Below are 19,208 nucleotides of genomic sequence, written 5' to 3' on the forward strand. Positions count from 1 at the left end.
TGAAACTTAGGGAGGGGGGGGCGAAATCAGTGGTTGGTGGAGGTTTTTCAAGGAAAGTATAAAAATGCTAAGTCATGTTAGAATTAATAGCACATTTACAAACATTGCTTTTCATTTTATTTGAGAATGAAGTTTTGTACGTGTTGTCCATGCTGTATGCTCATGATTTAGTACTTGCTTATAAAACAAAGCAAGACATGCTTGTTAAGTTAAAGACTTGGAGAAATGCTATGGGAAGTAAAGGTCAGAGTGAATGTTACAAAAATTGGTACTTGTGCATAATTTGAACCAGACTCAACTCTGGGTTTGATCGGCTTTGCTTGGAATATGAAGTCATGCGCTCAGGTTTGATTGTAACATTACAAATCAAACCCTAGCGCATGACATCATATTCCAAGCAAAGCTGATCAAACGCTGAATTACGTCTAGTTCAAATTATGCACAAGTACCAATTTTTGTAACATTCATAACGTAAGATGTCAATCAATGCACTGCAAAGTAACAGAAAAACTTTTCGAAACAAAATTGGAAGGAAATAAAAGTCATTAAGTAGCACACACCTGTAATAGCCCTTTTCTGGAAACTAAAAAAAAAATCTCCAGTTTGGAAAAATACTTGATGACGTCGGAACAAGCAGTCTCATATTGTCAAGAAAAGAAAAAACTGTTTCCTGTGGCAAGAAGTGCATCATCGCCAAAAGAAGATCTGAGAAGAATGGATGTGGGTGGAGATGCACATGCACACAATGCACCTCCAACCACCCCATGTTAAGAACGACTTTAAGAATAGACACCCCTCCCCAACCTTCCCATTTTAAAAACCACCATTACAAAATAAAAATAAAATACAAAAATAAAATACAATAAAAAAAAACTTATTCATTTTGTTTTGAACATTTTTTTGTCGGACAAAACAGAAACTATTGCAATAAAAAACTTAATACAAAATAAAACAAAAAACTTATTACGGTAAGTCATTGTTTCTGGGTTTATTTTTGGTTTTGCTTATTTCTTCTGTTAAATTAGTAGTATTCTGTTAAATTAGTAGTATTCCTTCATTTTTTTTGGAGCAGCGTTTGTTACACTTTCATAATCGGCAAAGCTCAGCAGTTAACGTTGTGTTCCAAGCAACACCAGACATCGAGTTACATCTGGTTCAAATTATGCACAAGTCCCCAAAAATTAAAGTGATGATCAGTGGTTGTATTGTTGAAAATCTTCCAAGAAGAGGTAAGTTCTGCTTAGGTTGTAGAAAGGAAGTCTGCTGCAATCCAATCTTTTGTGGTATTTGTAAGCATTGGGTACACAAGAAGTCCAATGAAATTATTGGTAGTTTAAGTGATGATAACCAGTTTATACGCAAGAAGTCTAAGATAATGGAGAATTCAGAGAGGGGACAAAGTATCTTTTGATAGCAAAGCTATAAAGTTTTGTTACCTTGGTGATATGATTTTAGCATAGGATGAAGCAGGTGCTAGTATGATGGCAGGAGTTAGTGGTAGATGAACTAAGTTCTGTGAACTTAGTTTACTAATTAGCAGAGCATTACCACTGTAGATCAAGAAAGTCTATCCAACAACTGTACAGTGATGTATGAAAGTGAAACCTGGCCAATGAGGGTTAAGAATATGCATTGCATGAAGAAAAATGATACGAGAATAATACAATGGGTGTGTAATGAGTCTTAAGACAGGAATAATTCTGAAGACATTAAATACTGCAAGTATAGGGAGAGGTGTACAGGACAGATTTTGAAGGCCATGTTCAAATAATGAGTTCTTGGGTTAGCAGAGGTATAACTGTTGAGGTAAGATTAGTTCACACACGAAGGCCAAGGAAAACATGGGAAGTGATAAAAATAAAATAAATGAGGAAATTATGAATAAATTTGTTTACAAGTCTATTTCTTAAAGCCATCCATTTTACATGCTAGCATGTAAAATGGATGTTAAACCAAATATCACAAGTTTCGTAAAACATGAAACAATTACAAAAACAATTACAAAAACAAATTTGCTGCTTACCTTGTTGGCCCATTCTGCTCTCTCAACATCAGGAAAAAATACCTGAAATAGAATTTAAAGTAAATGTGAAATAATTCAAAGCAATTAATGCACAAATAAAGCAATGTTAAAAAGAAGTAAATAGAATATCTTGAACAGATCTATGAATAAATTACGATTATTCAGTAGTAGAATAGGTGACAGTTCATTAATAAACATTTTTTTCTTTAACAGACTAGATACAATGTATATTTGGCAAATATTTTAATTGAAGAAAACTATTTTCTGTTTTTAAATGGACATGTAATAACATATCACGAATCTGACATAAATAGTGGCACTAAAAAAAAATCCAAGATTTCTTTAGTCTTGAAATTGCACAGATTAAAATTTAAACCCAATATTACCATTAACTTAGGATACTGCTACAAATTTTTTAAAAAATGGAAAAAACAAATTTGTGTTAATAAAGCATTGCTTTCTGGTGGGAAAAATACTGTTCAAGCAAAGCAATAAGTTCAGTGTTATTCAGATTACTCCATTGGAAAAAAACATTTAAGTGGTGGTTCTTCAAATGCTGTCGTACAGATAATGTAAAATGCTTATTTCATAAATTCTGTAGTTTCCCTGAAAATTTAAAAGTTAATAAACTCATTTTGATCAATCGTAAAGTTGAAGATACCTCAGTATAATATTCCCATTTTCATGATTATTTTTCAACACAAGCCATGTTGAAAGTGTCACGTTTGCTTACAGTTAAAAAAAAGAAGAAAATGAAAAAAAAAAAAAAAAAAAATGAAAAAAAATGAAAACGAAAAAAAAAAAGAATGCATAGACAATCAAGAGTGTTGTTCAACTGTTTCAACAAGAGTTTTTGCATCAATATTTAACAATGGAAACACGGATCCACAACTTCAATCCAGAATCAAATTGACAGTCAACTGCAGGGACAGCAACACAAAACAGCATCCAAAAGTGACCCAAATTGCAGAAACATCAGCAGGCAAAGTTTTAGCTTCTGTATTTTAGGATGCACAAAACATTTTTTGCACATCACACCAATGAAGAACCACTTCTTGACCATTTCCAATGGAGTAGTTGGAATAACACTTAAGCCATTGCTTTGCTTGAACATTTTCCCACCAGAAGAAGCACCAATAGCAAATATTTCAGAGCATTATTTGTGTTTGAAGTAGAAAGGGGGGGGGGCATGAATGAAGGAAAATGTGCTCTTTTAGTCACCAAGAGAATACAAGGTGTTACAAGTTAATTAGTAATTGAAATTACATGAATTGGACATTAAATTGCTTATGCATCCACTGTATTCTCCAGATTTGGCCTCTAGCAACTGTTTGCAGACCTCAAGAACGCACCAGACTTCTCCAATGGAGAATTGGTATCAGAATCAGTATATCATTCGAGGAGAAGACAATGTTGATGAATAAAATTTTGCCTGAAAGTTGTTTTATTAGTTTAACTAAAAAAAATATTAAGTTTTTCAGTATTTTGCATAAGCAATCGCCTGAAATGCCAGAAATTTTCTGTTTCTATCTTTGTAACCATGTCACTAATAAGGGTGCTAGAGGCAAACATTTTACCGGGCCAATGTTATCTGCCTGATAGTCAGGAACCCGAACCGTGGAAGGAAGCCGTCCTATCAGCAGGTGAAAAGTACCGAGGCTGCTGTATTGCCATTTGGTAAATGGATTCTGGACCATGCATTAGCTTCTGGTGGGGCTTCTCGATGCCATATTAATGGGTAATTGTTACGGCTTTATGGTTTACAAATATTTCTTCACTTTTTCTTACATATTTTCACTCTCTGCCCTAACAAAGTGTCAACCTATTCCACAAATAGAAAAACTCCATGAAAAGTCTCCAGAAAGAATACACGATTAAACCCAGGACTCCAACTTCCAACGTAGACTCCTCCACTACCATATCTCCTTCAACATCAGGAGTCTACGTTCAACCTTCCAAAGGGTAAAAATCCAATTACAGGAAACCAAAAATTTTTAAAAAGTTAAAAAATTGAGAGTTCTTGCGTAGGGAAATGTACACACACACAGACACATTTACTTTTATAGATATATATAATGAGGGAGGGAGAGAGAGAGGTTTTTTTTGGAGGGGAGGTTTCCAGTTTGACTGCCTTGATAATAGAAAATGAATGGTTATTATTCAGAATAACCCCCATATTAAAAAAAAAAAAAAAAAAAAAAAAAAAAAAAAAGGAAAAATCTGTATAATGCACATACCCGTGACAAAACTAAACTCAGTTCGCACAGGCTAGAAAAGGCTTTGAATTTTTAGGTTTGTCTTGAAAACGCCTTACTTTGTTATCTTCAAAAGGCCTTAAAGATATGGGAATGTCTTGAAAAGGTCTTGAAAATCGTATTTATATTTCACTAAAAATTTGTCAGAATAGTAAAATAAAATTGAAAAAAAAAAAAAAAAAAAAAAAAATACTATTAAAATACTAAACAAAATCCAAATACATTTTATCTAAAATTTATATTTTTGGTATTGTTGATACAGGTTATGTCCCTTTATCACAAAACTAACCGATGTTATCCATATACGTTATGAATGTAGCTGAAGTGAAATTCAAAATCGAAATAAATACTATTAAAATGTTTTTAAAGTTTAAATAAAACAGATATTTTTGTTTATGTGTATAAATATTTAACTAATATAAAAGATTTTACTCGTTATAAACCATCCTAATGACTTCCTGTTAATTTCAGTGTTATGCAACCAGTAGTTTAAGTGTTAAACTACTGGTCGCATAACACTGAAATTAACAGGAAGTCATTAGGATGGTTTATAACGAGTAAAATCTTTTTTTGGATGGATGAATAACTTTTACGGAAATATATCGGCAAGCTGAAATGCAAAATGTTCATTTCAACTTGTCAACATATTTCTATTTCTTTCAGTGCATGCCCATATCCAATTCATTTCTTCAAGTGGTTTAATATTAAATCTTTATCTATCTCACGATAGTTACATCAATAGGAGATGCGCGTGGAGCACGCAATGTTTAGCTTTCAATTCTAGCTGATGGCACCAAAGTCATTTTTTTTCTTTTTTTAAACTTTAAATCAGTACTATATATTAGGTATAATATAATATTTAATAGATAATTGGCTATGTTAGAAAAATCTGCATGAATTAAAATATATTTAAGCATATTTTACTACCTGGCAAGGCTGGGCATCTCCTGCTAGTATTGATTAAAATAGTTTTTTGGTTTCAGACCTGTTTGCAAATATAGCTGCTTCCACTGCATGAACTCTTACTCACCCCCTCCTCCAGTAACAAACAATGAAATAGCAATGTCCCATAATCACTTTGAGGAGTATAATCTCTCAGTAGATATATAACCTTTATAAACTAACCCAGTAACAACACTAAACACCCTCGCGGGGTTGCAGAAATACCTGGATTAGGACCCAGGCGCGGGGCACACCTTCTCAGTACTGATGGACCCGTAGATCTTCCCAGGTTATCCATCTAGGAGAAGGAAAACTCTGAAGCTAAACCTAAGCAAAGGAAGGCCTCTCCAGTCTTCGATGACAACCTTCCTAGAGCTGGTGACTCGAACAAATTACCGGTCTGCAAACCTAAACTGCTTAAGGAGTAGATAGGCACTGTATCGCTTGGCTTCCATACTCCTTTGTCTATTAGCCAGGCATAGAGGTCGAACCACTGGGAGTCGACAGAAACACTCAGTGGTTGATCCTGTTTCCTGACAAGACATTTTTCCCTCCACTCCCGACTGTAAAATGTTTTTGACTTCTAATGGGGGTATGAGACAAATGGATTCGCCAATTATTTTTATAACCAAGGGCTGGGCTAAACAACCAATGAAAATGTCCCAAAATTATAAAAACTGTCGAATTTTGGATTCAATCAGTCGTTTACTACATCACGGACCGCATTTAATTCTTGGCCACCATCTTGGTTACTGATCTGAACTAAGCCGCCATCTTTGTTCAACACAAAGTCTCAAAACTTAACAGGTTATGTGCCCAGCCACCGTCTTTTCTTTGACGGATCGGAATCTAAATTCGAATTGTGGCAGGTAAAAATTTCTGGGATATCTAAGGATTCGAAAACTACACAGTCATACAATCTCCAACAGAATCCAAACAACCCCGAATTTCTCAACAAAAAAATAAATAAATAAATAAAAAATAAAAAAATAAAAAAATTAAGAAAAAAAAAAAAACACGACTGTTTTTACAGAACTGATTCAATGTTTAGACGATAGAAGTCTGTCTCTGATTATAAGAGACGCATTGGATGAGAGGAAAGCATTGAACATATTAAGAGAACATTATTTATCAAAAGGGAAACCGAAAATAATATCCCTATATACAGAATTAACGTCTTTGAAACGTAATGAGGATGAAACGATTACCGACTACGTTATAAGGGCAGAAACAACCACCAAAGCATTAAAACTGTCAGGTGAAATAATAAACGATAGCTTGTTGATATCAATGACCCTCAAGGGACTTCCAGCCGATTTTAAACCATTTACAACTGTTATAACTCAGAAAGACAAACCACTAAATTTCAGCAAATTTAAGGTGGCATTGCGCAGTTACGAAGAGACTAATCGTATGCTCGTGAATAATAATAACTCCAGCAATATTATGAAGTTCAAAAATGCTTCTCGAAAGCAGACACCAAATTACGCACCTCCCCGCAACATATTCTCCAAAAGTAATTTTCCAAAAAAAAAAAAAAAAAAATTATCTGCTATAATTGTGGACGACCCAACCACAAAAGTTTCCAATGTCGATATAAACGTTCTAAAATGGACTCCGTAAAAAACGTTGAGAACTTTGAGGAAGAACATACATTTCTATTCACATGTAACTTTGACAATACCACAAACGGTAAAAATCTCCTTGTAGACTGGTGCTACAGCGCACGTTATTACCAAGGAATCTGATTTTATTTTGATTCAAACTTTAATCCTCAAAGTCATTTTGTCGAACTTGCCGACGGTAGTCAAATGATATAGTCTTGAAAAGAGGCGATGCTAAAATATACCTAAAAAATAATAAAGGCGAAATCTGTAACTGTATTCTAAAAAAATGCTCTGTTCATACCTACATTTAAGCAAGACATATTTTCCGTGCAGCCTGCAATTCTGCAATTAAACAAGGCGCGAATATACAATTTGGCCAAAATACATCAAAATTGACATACCCCAATGGAACTGTATTTGACATTAAAGAAAATGGCCGACTATATTATTTAAAAAGTATGGTTCCCTCAAAAACTGCCTGTCACGACTTGTAAACCTAGCATAAAATTCTAGGACACTGCAATACAGCTGATATTAAAAAATTACCAAATGTAGTCGAAGGCATAAAATAATACCTTCAGACGATCTCCCAAATTGCGATGTGTGTGCACAGGGGAAAATGACAAAAGATAAGCTGAACGCCAGACCAAAAAAGCTACGAAAATTCTCACTTGTGCATTGTGACTTAGCAGGTTCGATCAGCCCGATGGGGAGAAAAAATCTAAGGTACGTTTTGAAGTTTATTGATGATTTTTCCGGTTTAATTATGGTTTATTTTCTAAAAAACAAATCCGACACTAAATATTTAGCTGATGTTGCCCCGTACGGTTCAGTAAAATGTATTCGCTCAGACAATGGGACTGAATTTACTAGTAAAGACTTTGAACTTCTAGTAATTAACCACCATATTAAACACAAGAAATCGGCGCTGTACTCCCCCTTCCAAAATGGCACAGCTGAAAGGGCCTGGCGAACCCTTTTTGAGATGACAAGATGCCTACTTATCGAATCGAAATTAGCGTATAGTTTATGGACATATGCTTTAATGGCAGCAGCATATATCAGAAATAGATTCTTCAATAAGACGCTAGGAAAAACACCGTATGAAGCGTTTTGCGGTGTAAAACCTAAAATGAACAGAATGCATCTATTTGGTTCTGATTGTTTTGCATTTATAGAAAACACCAGTAAACTAAATACTAAAAGCGAAAAAGGTACTTTCGTAGGTTATGATAAAAATAGCCCGGCATACTTAATCTACTTTGCAGCTCAAAATGCCATAAAAAGGGTTAGATGTGTAAAATTCAATGATACATTAAATTTAAAAAAATGGCGATCCAGTGGATGAAAAACGTGAAATATTGCCTAGCATCTTAATCGATCACAATGAAAATATTAATAACGACGACAATTACAGTACTTCTGACGAAAACAGTAACAAGACATGTCGATACCCAATAAGGGAGCGAAAAAGGCCAGCCTTCTTACAAATTGAAAAGATATAAGATTACGCCTTGGATTACTGTTATTCGTTGAACAGCGCACCGGAAAGTTATGAGGCGATTAATTCACAAAATCACCAAGAATGGGAACAAGCTATGGTATCCGAATTGAAAGCTTTATCTGAAAATAACACATACGAAATAGTGGCAAAACCAACAGATAAAAATATAATCTCTTCACGCTGGGTTTTTTTCCAAAAAAAAAAAATCACAGCTTCTGGCAGTGAAACTTTTAAAGCAAGATTTGTGGCGAAAGGTTTCTCACAAATTTCTGGAGTGGAATATTGTGCAACATTTTCACCAACGACAAATTTAACGACAATTAGAATTTTATTACAACTTGCCACTCAATACAATTTAAAAATACATCAAATGGATGTAAAAAAAATGTTTATTTAAATGTTCCAATTGACTGAAATCTACATTTACCCTCCTACTTTTAAATGAACAATAAAAATTGGGTGTGGAAATTAAATAAATCGTTATATGGACTAAAACAAAGTGCACACAATTGGAATTTAACACTCCATAATTATTTAATAGAACAGGAATTCAAACAATGTCCCGTAGACGTGTGCATGTATACCAAAAATGTAGATAATAAATTGTTCATTTTGTTTTTTTGGGTTGATGATATATTACTCGCCTCAAACTGTGACAACACTTTAAAAGATGTTAAAAATGAATTAAATAAAAAATTTTAAATGGCCGATCTTGGACAACTGTCATGGTTCCTCGGTATAAAATTTACCTGTCAAAATGAAGCTATAACTATGAACCAATCACGATACATTGAAAAAATTCTGCTCAAGTTCGGAATGCAAGATTGTAAGCCACGTTCAACTCCCGTCGAAATGGACATAAATAAAAATATAGGGACCAAAACAAAATTCATAGATAACCGAATATACAGGGAAATGGTAGGGAGCCTCATCTACTTGATGACCGCAACAAGGTCTGACATATGTTACACTGTAACAAAGCTATCTCAAAACTTATCGAAACCGACAATTAAAGACCTTAATCGTGCAAAGCATCCTCATTACCTAAAAGAACCAAGGAACAATCTTTAAGATTTAAAAAAGATTTACATATCCTCTAAATTTAGAAGGCTTCTCGGATTCAGATTGGGCTAACTGAGGATAGAAAGAGCATAGCGTGGTATTGTTTTAGACTGTCAAAGATTGGATCTATGATCTCTTGGAAAACTAAAAAGCAACAAATTGTTGCACTTTCTACTTGTGAAGCAGAATATGTGGCTCTTACTCACTCCGCGCAGGAGGCAGTTTTCTGAACACCCTTCTAAAATCTATTTTAAAACCAAATCTAAGTAAAAAACCTATACTAATTCATTGTGATAATCAGAGCAGTATCTTATTAGCAAATAATTCTATGATTCATCAAAGGTCGAAGCATATTGATATCAGATATCATTTTAGAAGGGATGAAATAAGAAAAAAAAAATCTATTCCTCTTATGTGACGTCTGAGAATAATATAGCCGACATTTTCACTAAACCTATAAAAAGAATAAAATTAAGACATTTTATAACCGAACTTTTTGGAATCTTATGAATAAATCTCTTTTCAGAAACCCAAAAGGAGAAGCATGAACAATTAAAAATAACACAAAAAAAAAAAAAAAAAAAATTATAAATTGTCCCGGGCACAATGTTAAACTGCGGCCATTTCTACCTTACTAACAAAATGTTTCCAGTTTTTGTTACAAAAAAAAAAAAAAAAAAAAGCCAATTGTTAAAACCCTTTTGTAAACTTCCTATTTGTCAAATAGTTCTTTTTGTATCTCTTTTTTTGGCAAACATTTGTTAAAACAAAAAATGTATATTTGTGAATTTTTGTGCATGTTTATATGTATTTGAAAAGTATTCTATTTGTATGTTTATATATTTACATAACATCCCAACCCTTAAACTGGGCACTTGGGAGTGCTTGAATACTGTAATGCCAGTGCAAGCAGATTATGTTGACCATCATCTGATGGGTTGAGAGTACCAGGTAGACTGTTCCTGGCTGCTGTTCCCGACTGGTAGTACAGGTGCTTTAACTCTTTGGTAGCGCTTAGAGCGACTGCTCCATCAACAGTTGTGTAATATCGGGATGTTTGTAGTGCCATGTCGCGCATGGAAAGGGACCCTGCACTGATCCCTAGTGGGCTATCCTGAGGCTACAACCCTAGTAGATGGAGGGCACTGCCTGTGTTGCATGTCTTGTATTCTACATAACCACTTGCTCAGCACTCCTTAGCTAAACTGAAACTCTTAAAAATAAAAATGACAGTACATTAAAAAATTACGCTACTACCAGGCCAAAACTAAAAAAAAAAAAAAAAAAAAAAACCTGCCTTCTCCCTTGAGGCTCGCATTTACGAACATCTGTGGGCTTAGAACTAATTTAGATGATGTTGAAGCATTTCTAACAAACACCCTGGTTATCTTAGCACTAAGTGAGACTAACCTACACTCCTCCATCCCCTCTAATTACTTTAATATGCCTAGATTCCATAATTCCAGATTCCACTCTGCCATAAGGATTCTGACAGACATATGCATGGGCTTGGAGTCCATATTCGAAACACCCTCCTCTTGACTAGAGAAACTAAACTAGAATCGGACGATCAAGCCTTTATGTGCTTTAGACTTAACATGCAACATAACATTAGCTACTTTAGTTTTCTCTACCGCTCTCCCTCGACCCAGGACTGTACCCTAATAAACAAAGTCTCTGACAGCATAGATACCGCACTTTCCCTCGACACTAGCACACAAGTGCATGTATTTGGTGACTTCAATGTCCACTACAGCAACTGCCTTGGATTTTCTACTTAGACGCAGCTGGCACCACAACATGTATCATGTATATCTCATTCTCTATCACAGATGGTTACGTTTCCGTTTCCCAGACCAGCAAGAACACGCATCACTTCTAGATCTGTTTCTGACTACAGTTCCCGATGACTGTAACAAATGCTCACAGCCCTCTTGGGAATGCTGATCATGCAGTGGTAATAGTTGAAATCGCCCAAAACTGAAGAGCCACTGGTCAAAACAAGAGATATAAAAAGGCTGACTGGGAAGCCATCAGAGACCTCATCAGGGACACTCCATTTGCAAAATATATTTTCACTTCCTGCTGAACATTGTGCAAATGAGACAACTGAATGGTTCAACGCGGCAATTGAAGCACATGTTCCCACACGCAAATTCTATAGCAAACCCCACTCTCCCCAATGGTTCACTCCAACTTGTGCAGCTGCCATAGCGCAAAGGCGTATTTGCGTACTGCAAATTTAACCGACATAAGTCCAGTTCAAACAGACAGAAGTACATAGAAGCCAGAAATAACTGTAAGAAAGAAATAGCGACAGCTAAGAGAGAATTTACTGAAACCACCCAAAAACGCATCGAAGCACAGAAATTAGGAACCTGAGATTTATGGAAAATCTACAACAGTATAGTAAATAATGGGCAATCAACAATTCCCCCACTATCCAACAATCATGAGGTTGTTTGCTCAGCAACTGAGAAGGCTAACATGTTTGCCAGACGGTTTGCCTCCAACTCCACACTGGACTCTGCTAACCACCCCCTTCCTGACTTTCCTTTGCAGACAGACGCCACACTAGATCTGAAAATCACCCCTGCTCAGGTGCATGCTATTATAAGAAAGCTTGACACTGCAAAAGCATGTGGACTTGATCTCATCCCGGCTGTGCTATTAAAAAAGAGTGCCGCCGAAGTAGCTCCAGTTCTCTCCAAACTTTACAACAAATGCCTTAATGAATCTTGCTTTCTGGGCTGCTGGAAAACTGCTTCTGCAGTGCCAGTTTTCAAGAATTCTGGCAAAAGAACTGACCCAGTAAATTATTGCCCCATTAGCCTCCTCCCACTTTTCGCCAAAATATTTGAGACCATAATTAACCAAGCTCTAGTCCATCACCTTACAGATGCTAAACTTCTGACTGACCAACAATATGGATTTAGGCAAGCCCGTTCAACAGCAGACATCCTAACTAATCTCAGAACGTATATACCAGTCACTGGACAAAGCGGGGGAGGGTAGAGCGGTAGCTCTAGATATATCTAAGGCTTTTGACAGGGTATGGCATGAGGGTCTTAAGAAAATCAGATCATATGGTATCACTGGAAGAATACATAACATAATTAGATCCTTCTTAGATAAGAGAAAAATCCAGGTTGTCCTTGACAGTCGTACATCTAAACAAGGGGTCACCAAACTACGGCCTGCGGGCCGAATCCGGCCGCGACGTCAGTTCACCAGGCCTGTCGACGTTGAACTGACGTCGCTTCCTCGGCTCGTGGTAGCTCCGCCTACGCTCTGACGTCACCATGGTTTCCATCGCTTTAAGACCTTTTTGAGAAGGTTGTTTATCTTAAAAAAATAGATTTGCCAATGATGTTTCAAAAAAAAGATTCTTGCAATTTTTCATCGACTTATTCATTTATCTCAAAGGTGTGCAAAGTTCAATCAAAAAAATAGGATATTTCAAAATTTTTTTAAAAATAGAAATATCATTCTTAACTTAATTTCTTAGAAAAGACATGCCAACATCAAACTGAAAAACTTTTTATTTTACTTATGAAAGAACTAAGTGGAAAAAATTTAGAAATACTATTCACAACAACTTTCGACCTTTTTCCACTGAACCACTACCATCTCGGAATGGTAAATGTAAAATGATTGATATTTATTAATTTTCTCGCTTGAGTAGTTTGGCTCTTTGTCTACTAAGTGTCAGAGTACAGAGCGATCAAACACAGTACAAGGCCTGCCGACCAGTTTTACCCCCCTCATGGCAGGGAGGTAAGGATTTTAAAAATGAGTCAATTTTGACTGTTTTTATATTGTCTTCAAACAAGGTGAAACATCTTAATTTTGTATGATTAAAGTTTCTAGGTGAAAATAACCCAGTAAATCACCAAATGATAATCAAATGAAAATTTTTTAGATAAATAGATATAATATTATAGAATTAATAATAGTACAAATATCTTATGCTTATATATTTTTTTAATTCTCGCTCAGAGTTTTTCTGTTGGGTCTCGCCTGACGAAAGGATCTTGCGTCATCGCTAATTGTAATTCTAATAATAAAATAAAAATTAAATCTTTGTCGGATTGTAATTGAGTTAATTAATTCTATATAGCTGTTTTTCGTTGTCTCAAAAAATTTATGGTTAGGGTACTTTTCGCCAAAACTTATAAATAATTTATTTGGAGCTATTAATATTAAGGAATTTAATGGTTTTTTTTTTAAGCATATTTTTGATAAATGTTTATTAAAGACACAAAATATAAATTTACTTAAAGTAAATTTTGTACCTTCTCTGTTACTGAAAATCGACTAAAGCAAAATAGACTATATTATGATTGTGCATCCTTTTTTGAATCTAAGATAATAATACAAAAATTTTCTTGAAGTTTTAAAATTTAATGATCACAGTAAAAATTATTATTTCCCCATATTTTTTTTAATTTAAAAAAATGTTCAGGCATGATTATTTATTAATTTCATTGATAAGATGCTTAAAAAAATAAATTCTATGATTTTTCAGATAAAATAATCTTGTTATAGATCTCTACAAGGTGCACAGGTCAATTTCAATATGTCATGTTCTGCATTCTATTCCATGGGACTGGTATTCAATTATTTTTGGCAGATATATTAATATTTCTTTTAATCAATTAGCAAATTTTAATGTGATTATATAAGTTCAGAAAATTTTTGAAAAGGGAAACGTTTTGCTCCTGACTCTGATTTTGTTTTCAGCATATTAAAATTTTTTATCAACCCTGGCAAAGATTGGTTTTAATTTATTATTAGAATTACTTACTTTTTATCTATTTACTGTTATTCAAAAGTCCTTTTAAGGATCAAAAAATTATATTCATAATACTTATATTCAATTTTTTAAAAAAATGAGGGATTGAATTGATAATTTGACTGTCATTTGGTGATTTATTGGATTACTTTCACCTATATGTCTATATTTATACAAAATTAAGATGTTTCAACTTGTTTGAAGACAATATAAAAGCAGTCAAAATTGACTCATTTTTAAAATCCTTACCCCCCTGCCGTAAGGGGTGTAAAACTGGTCGGCAGGCCTTGTACTGTGTTTGATCGCTCTGTACTCTGACACTTAGTAGATAAAGAGCCAAACTACTCAAGCGCCAAAATTAATTCAATTTCTTTTTCATTTTCAGAGCCTGTTTTCTTCACCCTTCATTATGGTTTCTAAGAAAAGAAAAGTGGACGCCGAGTGTCACATTTTCAATGAAGAATGGGGAGTAAAGTACTTCTTTGTTGAAACAAAGGACCAGAAAGCTAGTTGCGTGATATGTAGCGAAAGTGTTGCCGTTTTGAAAGAGTACAATATTCGGCATCACTATGGAACAAAACATCTATCAACATATTCAAAGTTTTCTGGAAAGTTACGCTCTGAGAAATATGAGTTCATGAAACGTGGTTTAGAAACTCCAAGAAACCTCTTCACGAGAAAGTTTGCTGAAAATGAATCTGTCACTCGTACAAGTTACAAAATAGTGCATAAGATGGCAGACCGAGGAAAACCGTTTACTGATGGCAACTTCAACAAAGCGTGTATGATGGAAGCAGCAAATGATTTGTGTCCTGAGAAAGCCGATTTGTTTGGAAGTATCAGCCTTTCGACAAGTTCAGTTATGCGGAGAACAGAAGAACTTGGAGAGAACATAGAGCTACAGATATGTGAGAAAGCTAGGAACTTCTTGTGGTATTCTCTGGCGCTGGATGAGTCCACTGATCTCTCGAGTACATCACAACTTCGTGTTCATTCGTGGTGTCAATTCGGACTTTCAGATAACAGAAGAGTTGGCATCCGTTTGCAGCATGCATGGAACAACAACTGGAAAAGACATTTTCATGGAAGTGCAGAAAACTTTGCAAGACTATAACCTTCAGTAGAATCAGCTTCGAGGTGTTACAGTTGATGGAGGTAAAAACATGGCTGGAGGGAGGAAGGGTCTGGTGGGGCAGATCAGGACTCAGTTGGAAGATCCTCAAATTCCAGGTGCTCTGTTCATACACTGCATCATACATCAGCAAGCACTCTGTGGGAAAGACTTAGATATTTCTTGTGTACTGAAACCAGTCGTTTCTGCTGTGAACTTCATTCAATCACCGTCAGTTCCAGGCTTTTCTTGAAGAAATTGATTCTGATTTCTGCGACTTGCCTTATTACACAGCAGTGAGATGGCTCAGCTGTGGTAAAGTCCCGTTTCGTTTTTACAAGCTCCGAAACGAAATAGATGTTTTTCTCACTGAAAAAGATAGAGCCGATCCACAACTGTCAGATCCTATCTGGCTGTCAAAGTTGTCTTTTTTGGTCGACATCACATCCCACATGAATGAACTGAACTTGAAACTTCAGGGAAAGGATAACCTCGTCTGTGATCTCTACAGAATCATCAAAGGATTTCGGAGAAAGCTGTCATTGTTTGAAGCACAACTGGAAGGAGAAAACTCTCATTTTCACCGTTTCAGAGAGTTTTGCGCTTCAATCGCTGAAGATTGAAACCTCGATTTTCCAAAAAAGATTATTCGTGACTTGAAGAAGCATTTTTTGGAGAGATTTTCAGATCTCAACAGAACTGTGAGTGACATTCTTCTGTTCCAGAATCCGTTTGATTGTAACCTTGATGATGTGCCAGTTGAACTACAGTTGGAGCTCAAATGACTTGTTGAAAGAAGCACAGAGAAGGAAAACTTGTTGAATTTTACCGCTGCTTACCTGATCCTGAGTTTCCGAAATTGAAGAAATTTGCCGCTGGTATGGCATCAGTGTTTGGAACAACTTATGTCTGTGAGCAAACATTTTCAAAAATGAAGTATGTGAAGTCAACACATCGAACGAGATTGACTGATGATCATTTGAAAGCAATTCTCTTGATGGATGCAGCAATTCCAAACCAAACATTGATGATATCTTGAAAGCCAAACGTCAGTTTCACAAATCTCACTAAACTTTTTTGCTGTTTGGGTTGTGAGATTCGGATATGTGCACACTAGGTTTGATGTAATTATCTTTTTGCTTACGTCACCTTTGAAAACTTTTTAGTAAATAAAATGTTGGTTGTCTTTGTTTTTTGATTAACATGGAATGCTAAACTTAGTTTTTCGTCTTTTTTCCCCAGAGCTTTCGTTCTGGCTTGCAAGTATTGAACAGAATGATTATGCGGCCCGCGCTCGTCATTCTTTCAGTTATCCGGCCCACTGTGAAAAAAGTTTGGTGACCCCTGATCTAAACAATAATATAAATGCCGGAGTGCCTCAGGGGTCTATCTTTGGACCTCTGTTATTCCTAATATTCATAAATGACCTCCCTGACAAAATTGTCTGAGAGATGGATATGTATGCTGACGACATTTATATAAAAAATTTTTTAACATACGCCCATTGAGGACAACCTGGATTCTTCTCTAATTTAAGAAGGATCTAATTATGCTAAGTATTCGTCCAGTAATACCATAGGATTTTATTTTCATCAGAAGATCATCGTGCCATATCCTGTCAAAAGCCTTGGATATATCAAGGGCTACTGCCTCCCCTCCCCTGCTTTATCCAGTGCTTGGTATAAACGTTCAGAGATCACAGTTAAAATATCTGCAGTAGAACAGGCTTGCCTAAATCAATATGGTGTTCTGACAGAAGTTTAGCAGCTGTAAGGTGTTGGACTAGAGTTTGATTAATTAAGGACTCAAATATTTTGGTGAAAAGAGGGAGGAGGCTATTCGGGCAATAATTTAGTGGGTCAGTTTTTTTCGCTGGTTTGAATAAAAATTCTGCATTCATTTTGTTGACCTCAATCCAAATTTACTGGTTTTTTTTTTTTTTTTCAGCAGGATATTGTAGCAAAATTCGATACTTGACAAAAAGGAAAGTATCTACCAGGGATGTTAAAGAGAATGCTGAAGCCCTAAATAGGAAAGATCACCACTGGGTTACTCTATGTCTTCCAGTAGCACTCCACTCTTGAATACAAGACCAAGACAACCCAGATGTGGCTGCTCAAGGTGTCTCGCCATTGGTTGCTAGACTAGTAGTTGCCCTCCTCACCAGACTTCAACCTCCTTCTGGGGGCATGATTCTTGGCCAAAACTAAGAAGCATGCCCACAACATAGTAAAGTTTTCGAAGACTGCCATTGTGGAAGCATTTGCCACTACAGATAAGGATAACCTGCTAAAGTTCCCAACTCATTTCATGCCCACCTTGAGATGGTCATCTCTGCCGGCAGTAAATTACATTGAAAAATAATGTAACTTATTGTTGCTAAATAAACTGCCAGATCTCTGCATATTGTTATGTCATCATGTAATTGGATTACATATTTTATTTTGTATTTTCATTTTAAAACTACATACAAGAAAAAGGAGATGAAGGAGAAAAGTAGTAGATTGGCAGTCACCATAAAGGGTTAAGAGGCGGTAAAATGCCAGGGTAATTTGGGGGGTCTACGATATACAATTTTCTGCTATCTCATCTTGTGGCAGACAAGATATGAAGTGAATGGACAGAATGGCAAATTTCAGTATTATTTTAAATGAAACAAAGAAATATGAATAAAGAAGTAACGAAAGAGAAGAGAGAATAAGAAATAAACAAAAGCTATTTTTTGACCAGCAACAATATAGAAAGAAAACTGGATAACTTGTAAACAAATAGTGCGACCAGGAAAAAAAAAAAAAAAAAAAAAAAAAAAAAAAAAAAAAAAAAAAAACAAAGTCCTATATAAAAAAAGAAAAGGAACTGACTTTATCCCCTTTTTCTCTCTCATTGACTAGTAAATTTTCATGGACTTTTTGTTCTGTGAAATGAAACAGTAGAATAGGTTCCATACCCAGTTTTTATACATCTCTTAGTAATTTTATGTAGAAAAATTTGTATTAATTGTTTAACAGCGTTGTCTTATATTTGCAGGTGTTCGTTATTCAACATTTTTTATCTGCATCTTGAGAATAAGAGATCTAATTGCTTATGTTTTAGTGTTATTTTGCCATGAATCCCAGTGGCGGGGGGGGGGGGGGTTCTTTCAATTAATTTGATCGAATCTAACAGAATAAGAGTGATGTAACATCGAATCTAACAGAATAAGAGTGATGTAACAATTATTTTTTTATTGTCCATTCCGTTTATTTTTCATAAAGTGTCAGATTTTGCTGCTGCAGTATGTATTTTCTCGTATATAAATTAAATAAAAATTAGTTTTTCATAATCTAAATTCCCAGTCTTCAATTGCTTGTGATATTGTTACAACTCAACAGAATTTGTTTTAGAGGAGAGACCCCCACCCCCGTCCATTTCGAAGGATACAGAAACGCAAAGGATTTGAAACTAGAAAAATGAGTAAGGCTGATTTCTAATAGGAATTTAATTTTCATTCAATATTTTTTTGGAGAATATAAAGAAATGCCATAAAAGAATTGAAAGAACACAAGAAATAAAGTGTTTGTTCTCAATGTTTTGGAATTGCTTAAAATATTGGTTATTATCAGCTAACGTACTCCTAATTTCTGGTGTGGTTGCTACTAAAAGCAAATCAATTCCTTCGTTTTTTTCTATCACCCATATATCTCCCTTATGTGCTTAGGAAAAAAAAAAAAAAAAAAAAAGCACTCGGGAGGGGGAAAGGCAAAAGTGATTAAATAGGTAAAAATAGCACTTTGACATGGAAGAGTAGGATCGTTCAAGAAGTGCAGGCTAAGCTCCCAATACCTTAATTTAAAATAGGCTTAAGCCCCCTTAGTTCGGGGGGGGGGGTCGGTTTAGTTAGGTTAAAATCCTGTAGAAGCACAAGAAAGT

General features: G+C 35.2%; 1 protein-coding gene across 3 annotated transcripts in view; it reads right to left on the minus strand.

Moving 5' to 3' along the window:
- Nucleotides 1-19,208, minus strand: part of LOC145284741 (extended synaptotagmin-2-like) — a 153,320-nt gene that overhangs the window by 122,817 nt on the left and 11,295 nt on the right. For all 3 annotated transcript variants that reach the window (XM_080133687.1, XM_080133686.1, XM_080133685.1), the window contains exon 2: nucleotides 2,024-2,065. In XM_080133687.1, coding sequence (XP_079989813.1) covers nucleotides 2,024-2,065 — 42 coding nt within the window. The remainder of the gene's footprint in view (nucleotides 1-2,023; nucleotides 2,066-19,208) is intronic.

The sequence above is a fragment of the Euprymna scolopes genome, chromosome 9 (assembly GCF_053919585.1).
Source record: "Euprymna scolopes isolate OS-2025 chromosome 9, ASM5391958v1, whole genome shotgun sequence".
In the NCBI taxonomy this organism is placed as follows: Eukaryota; Metazoa; Mollusca; class Cephalopoda; order Sepiida; family Sepiolidae; genus Euprymna; species Euprymna scolopes.